A 6,181-nucleotide genomic window follows, 5' to 3' on the forward strand; every position below is an offset into this window, starting at 1 on the left:
CCGCACAATTGCCTGTCCATTAAGTATGTTTCTTTAGAAATGCTGAACGTTCTTGTTCTTGTGTTTTCAGTATCACAGGTACATTGAGGTTGCTATAAAGCAGTGTCGAAGTTCAGGTATTGACTGTAAGATTCATGGCTTGAGTGCTGTGGGACGTGTCCGTGCCGAGGATGAAGATCTTGCAACTGTACCTTTCCTGGCATCTGACAACGAGGAAGAGGAAGATGAGAAGACCGCGACTGGAAGGTATGTATAAAAAAGAGATTAGTTAAAGTAAATAAAGAATGATCTGGTATATAGTTTAATTTATTGTTAATATTTTTCTTTGCAGTATGTCTCGAAAGAGATTGTCAGGCCTCGAGTCTGCAGCCACTATCAGAACCAAAGTCTTTGTCTGGGGTCTTAATGATAAGGACCAACTTGGAGGACTTAAGGGGTCCAAGGTCAGTACTATTTAAAACAAACAAGAAACGCAATTAATTAATTACATTTAAATTTTTTTTTATTTTTAGCTTATTTAATATGTTAGATTTTTCTTTTGTATAAAACATTTTTTATAAATGCCTTAGGATTGTTTTACAGCATTTTTAACAATAATTTGCAATGACAATTAATATCTTGTTTTGTCTCTTAGATCAAAGTCCCTTCATTCTCAGAGACTCTGTCTGCTCTGAATGTAGTGCAGGTGGCTGGTGGCTCTAAAAGTCTTTTTGCTGGTAAGTAGTTTAAAAACAACATCAGACCAATTATACCACTTGTAAAATATATTCCAACCATCTGTGGCTAAAGATGCTTTGAAGCAAGTAGTGAACAAATGCCAAATTCCTTCGTCAGAGATGAAACCTTTTATCAACGCTTACATTTTAAACAAGTGGCAAAAGGAATTGGATGCATTAGAAAACAATAAATTACATGAAATCCAACCTGAAGTTTCACACAGAATTTTAAGACATTTTAAGAATCGATTTAATCAAGTAGTTTTACCAGATGTGGTATTGGGCATACGAGAATAACACAAGGTTTTTTGCTCCAAGGTGAAAACCCTACTCAGTGTTTGTGCTGCTAAACTCCTCTTACTATAAAACATATTTTACTAGACTGTCCTGCTTTTACTGATTCCACAAGGACCTTTTATGAAATGAACTCTTTTAAGGGCATTTTTGACAAAGTGAAACCAGAAAAGATTTTAGAATTTTTATCATGTATTAACACAAAAAATCTTATTTAATTTATGTTTTATTTTGTTTGTTGACTTTTAAATTGTATATTTATTGTTGAAAGATTCCTGCCATGAAGATAGCCTTGGTTGCTGACATGGCAATAAATAAAAAATACATTACATTACATCCAACCATCTGTGTATGTGGCTACAAAGTATACAAAATAAAGAAACCAATATGGTTGTTTATTTGTATTTTAGATCTCCGGTTTTATATTCCGTAATTTTGGATAATTATTTGGGGTTCAAATATCACCATACTAGATTTTACTAATAAAATCCTTTTTTTTTTTTTTTTTTTTTTTTACAGTGACTGCTGAAGGTAAAGTATATGCCTGTGGAGAGGCCACCAATGGAAGACTTGGTTTAGGCCTCTCCAGTGGAACCATCCCAATTCCCAGACAGATATCAGCTCTCAGCAACTATGTGGTCAAGAAGGTTGCTGTGCATTCAGGTCTGCTGTTTTTTCTGTTGAGGATAACATCAGTGTTATATTTTTTTCTTTAAATAAAACATGATTGGTCTGTTTGAGTGCAGGTGGACGGCATGCCATGGCACTTACCGTGGATGGGAAAGTATTCTCTTGGGGTGAAGGAGACGATGGCAAGCTTGGACACTTCAGCCGAATGTAGGCTATTTCTCCTTTTTACAACAGTATTGCAAAATATGTGTACGGTTTCTAAAGAGGGATCTTATGAGTGTGTTTTCCACTAGGAACTGTGATAAGCCAAGGCTGATCGAGGCATTGAAAACCAAACGCATTCGAGATATTGCGTGTGGCAGCTCTCACAGTGCCGCCATCACCTCCAGTGGAGAGCTGTACAGCTGGGGTCTGGGGGAATATGGCCGTCTGGGCCATGGGGACAACACCACCCAACTCAGACCCAAACTGGTATTTGTTTTGCTCACCTCCTAATCTCAGACTTCTCTATTCAGAACTGCAGGTTTACAGGATATTTACAGGGTGATCTTTATAATGTGAAGGCAATAAATGGAGAAACCTCATGAAACAAGTTGACCACAGACTGGTCTGACTTTAAAGTAGGGGTGTTCAATCCTGCTTCTGGAGGGCCGATAACTTGGAAAGTTTAGCTTCAGGTTGCTCAAACATACTAGCTTAGAAGTTTATAGTGAATCTAAAGACTTTTATTGGTTGATTCAGGTGTTTTGGAGCTATTTTCTGCAAGCCAGTGGTTCATCAGAAATTAGTTAGGACTTGCCTGCTTTTAAGGAGCTTTGCCTGTGTTTAGTGTAAAAGACTTTATACAACATTGTGTGGATTTCAAACTTACTAACCACCATTTATTGTTAGCATTTGTGTGCTGTTGTGCAGGTTCTAGAACATCACTGATTGGCCGTTTTGTTTATGGATGCTGCAGTTTAACAGACACGACTAGCCAATCACAATTTAATCTGTTGAGTGTGTGAACACAATGGCCAATCAGAGGCGTTTAAGAAATCACTCAGCATTCTAAATGCAAGCAGGAAATGCTGGCATTATCGAAACTTTAACTGTTGACATTGGTGCAACATTGCACAACATCTCATTGCACTTAATCAAATGCCTTACAAACTTGAACATTTCTTTTTTGCAGGTCAAGGTGCTTTTAGGCCATCGCGTTGTCCAGGTAGCTTGTGGAAGTAGAGATGCCCAAACTCTTGCACTGACAGATGAAGGTAGATACCGACATTTTTTAAAATGGATTCAGTGTTTTTTGTTTTTCTACTTTTTTCATTGCTTTGTTTTCATTTTGATTGTGTTTGTGGCCATGTATTTTGTTTAGTATTTTGTGTGTGTGTGTGTGTGTGTGTGTGTGTTCTATTTTATTTCAGTGTTTTGTTGTAGTTGCATTGCTGTTTGTGACTGTTTTTGTAAAGTAGTTTTTTGTTATGTTTTGCTTCAGTTTTTGTTGTTAGTGTTTGTGGCTGTTTTTTCTTAGTGTTTTGTTTCAGTCAGTGTTTTATTGTTGTGGTTGTATTTTGCAGTTTGTGGTTGTTTTTGTTTAGCATTTTTTCTGTTATCTTTTTTCAGTCTTTGTTGTTAGTGTTGTATTTTGCTGTTTGTGGCTGTTTTTTCTTTGTTTCGTTTCAGTCAGTTTTATATTGTTGTGGTTGTATATTGCTGTTTGTGGCTGTTTTTGTTTAGTATTTTTTTCTCTTATGTTTTGTTTCAGTTTTTGTTGTTAGTGTTGTATTTTGCTGTTTGTGGCTGTTTTTTCTTAGTGTTTTGTTTCAGTCAGTGTTTTATTGTTGTGGTTGTATTTTGCTGTTTTTGGCTGTTTTTTCTTAGTGTTTCGTTTCGGTCAGAGTTTTATTGTCGTTTATTGTATTTTGCAGTTTGTGGCTGTTTTTGTTTAGCATTTTTTCTGTTATCTTTTTTCAGTCTTTGTTGTTAGTGTTGTATTTTGCTGTTTGTGGCTGTTTTTTCTTTGTTTCGTTTCAGTCAGTTTTATATTGTTGTGGTTGTATATTGCTGTTTGTGGCTGTTTTTGTTTAGTATTTTTTTCTCTTATGTTTTGTTTCAGTTTTTGTTGTTAGTGTTGTATTTTGCTGTTTGTGGCTGTTTTTTCTTAGTGTTTTGTTTCAGTCAGTGTTTTATTGTTGTGGTTGTATTTTGCTGTTTTTGGCTGTTTTTTCTTAGTGTTTCGTTTCGGTCAGAGTTTTATTGTCGTTTATTGTATTTTGCAGTTTGTGGCTGTTTTTGTTTAGCATTTTTTCTGTTATATCTTTTTTCAGTCTTTGTTGTTAGTGTTGTATTTTGCTGTTTGTGGCTGTTTTTTCTTTGTTTCGTTTCAGTCAGTTTTATATTGTTGTGGTTGTATATTGCTGTTTGTGGCTGTTTTTGTTTAGTATTATTTTCTCTTATGTTTTGTTTCAGTTTTTGTTGTTAGTGTTGTATTCTGCTGTTTGTGGCTGTTTTTTCTTAGTGTTTTGTTTCAGTCAGTGTTTTATTGTTGTGGTTGTATTTTGCTGTTTTTGGCTGTTTTTTCTTAGTGTTTCGTTTCGGTCAGAGTTTTATTGTCGTTTATTGTATTTTGCAGTTTGTGGCTGTTTTTGTTTAGCATTTTTTCTGTTATCTTTTTTCAGTCTTTGTTGTTAGTGTTGTATTTTGCTGTTTGTGGCTGTTTTTTCTTTGTTTCGTTTCAGTCAGTTTTATATTGTTGTGGTTGTATATTGCTGTTTGTGGCTGTTTTTGTTTAGTATTTTTTTCTCTTATGTTTTGTTTCAGTTTTTGTTGTTAGTGTTGTATTTTGCTGTTTGTGGCTGTTTTTTCTTAGTGTTTTGTTTCAGTCAGTGTTTTATTGTTGTGGTTGTATTTTGCTGTTTTTGGCTGTTTTTTCTTAGTGTTTCGTTTCGGTCAGAGTTTTATTGTCGTTTATTGTATTTTGCAGTTTGTGGCTGTTTTTGTTTAGCATTTTTTCTGTTATATCTTTTTTCAGTCTTTGTTGTTAGTGTTGTATTTTGCTGTTTGTGGCTGTTTTTTCTTTGTTTCGTTTCAGTCAGTTTTATATTGTTGTGGTTGTATATTGCTGTTTGTGGCTGTTTTTGTTTAGTATTATTTTCTCTTATGTTTTGTTTCAGTTTTTGTTGTTAGTGTTGTATTCTGCTGTTTGTGGCTGTTTTTTCTTAGTGTTTTGTTTCAGTCAGTGTTTTATTGTTGTGGTTGTATTTTGCTGTTTTTGGCTGTTTTTTCTTAGTGTTTCGTTTCGGTCAGAGTTTTATTGTCGTTTATTGTATTTTGCAGTTTGTGGCTGTTTTTGTTTAGCATTTTTTCTGTTATCTTTTTTCAGTCTTTGTTGTTAGTGTTGTATTTTGCTGTTTGTGGCTGTTTTTTCTTTGTTTCGTTTCAGTCAGTTTTATATTGTTGTGGTTGTATATTGCTGTTTGTGGCTGTTTTTGTTTAGTATTTTTTTCTCTTATGTTTTGTTTCAGTTTTTGTTGTTAGTGTTGTATTTTGCTGTTTGTGGCTGTTTTTTCTTAGTGTTTTGTTTCAGTCAGTGTTTTATTGTTGTGGTTGTATTTTGCTGTTTTTGGCTGTTTTTTCTTAGTGTTTCGTTTCGGTCAGAGTTTTATTGTCGTTTATTGTATTTTGCAGTTTGTGGCTGTTTTTGTTTAGCATTTTTTCTGTTATATCTTTTTTCAGTCTTTGTTGTTAGTGTTGTATTTTGCTGTTTGTGGCTGTTTTTTCTTTGTTTCGTTTCAGTCAGTTTTATATTGTTGTGGTTGTATATTGCTGTTTGTGGCTGTTTTTGTTTAGTATTATTTTCTCTTATGTTTTGTTTCAGTTTTTGTTGTTAGTGTTGTATTTTGCTGTTTGTGGCTGTTTTTTCTTAGTGTTTCGTTTCAGTCAGTGTTTTATTGTTGTGATTGTATTTTGCTGTTTGTGGCTGTTTTTGTTTAGTATTTTTTTCTGTTATGTTTCGTTTGTGTTTTGTTGTGGTTGTGTTCTGCAGCTTCTTTTTGTTTTGGCTTAATGTTTTGCTTCAGTTTTTGTTGTTGTGGTTGCTTTGCTGTTTGTGGTCATTTTTGTTTAGTATTTTTTCTGTTATGTTTTGTTATGGTTGTGTTTTGCTTTTTTGGGGCTATGTTTCGCTTTATTTAAATTACTGACGGTACATGAATGCATGTTCATTTGTCTTTTATAGGAATGGTGTTCTCATGGGGAGATGGAGACTTTGGGAAACTGGGCCGTGGTGGCAGCGAGGGATGTAACATTCCTCAAAACATTGAGCGTCTGAATGGACAGGGGGTCTGTCAAATTGAATGTGGAGCTCAATTCTCCCTCGCCCTCACCAAATCTGGAGTTGTCTGGACCTGGTACGAATATCAGAAGAGATTTAAAACTTAAATATTACTACATGCTGATCTTAAGTGAAACTTTTTAACATCATGTTATTGCATTGTTTAGGGGTAAAGGGGATTACTTCAGACTGGGTCACGGCACAGATGTTCATGTCCGCA

The 6,181-nt window shown here is 34.6% G+C and overlaps 2 protein-coding genes across 4 annotated transcripts in view; both read left to right on the top strand.

Moving 5' to 3' along the window:
• Positions 1-6,181, top strand: part of LOC147836428 (uncharacterized) — a 719,152-nt gene that overhangs the window by 474,530 nt on the left and 238,441 nt on the right. The gene's annotated exons all lie outside the window — the stretch shown is intronic.
• The window catches only part of herc2 (HECT and RLD domain containing E3 ubiquitin protein ligase 2), a 97,513-nt gene that overhangs the window by 63,303 nt on the left and 28,029 nt on the right, over positions 1-6,181 (top strand). For all 3 annotated transcript variants that reach the window (XM_087257609.1, XM_087257610.1, XM_087257611.1), the window contains exons 56-64: positions 71-246; positions 332-443; positions 635-716; positions 1,530-1,673; positions 1,757-1,847; positions 1,934-2,111; positions 2,815-2,896; positions 5,866-6,037; positions 6,129-6,181. The exon at positions 6,129-6,181 is cut by the window's right edge and continues 92 nt beyond it. In XM_087257609.1, the coding sequence (XP_087113735.1) occupies positions 71-246; positions 332-443; positions 635-716; positions 1,530-1,673; positions 1,757-1,847; positions 1,934-2,111; positions 2,815-2,896; positions 5,866-6,037; positions 6,129-6,181 (1,090 nt within the window). The remainder of the gene's footprint in view (positions 1-70; positions 247-331; positions 444-634; positions 717-1,529; positions 1,674-1,756; positions 1,848-1,933; positions 2,112-2,814; positions 2,897-5,865; positions 6,038-6,128) is intronic.

This window comes from Danio rerio, chromosome 6 (assembly GCF_052040795.2).
Source record: "Danio rerio strain M-AB ecotype USA chromosome 6, GRCz13ab, whole genome shotgun sequence".
Classification (NCBI taxonomy): domain Eukaryota; kingdom Metazoa; phylum Chordata; class Actinopteri; order Cypriniformes; family Danionidae; genus Danio; species Danio rerio.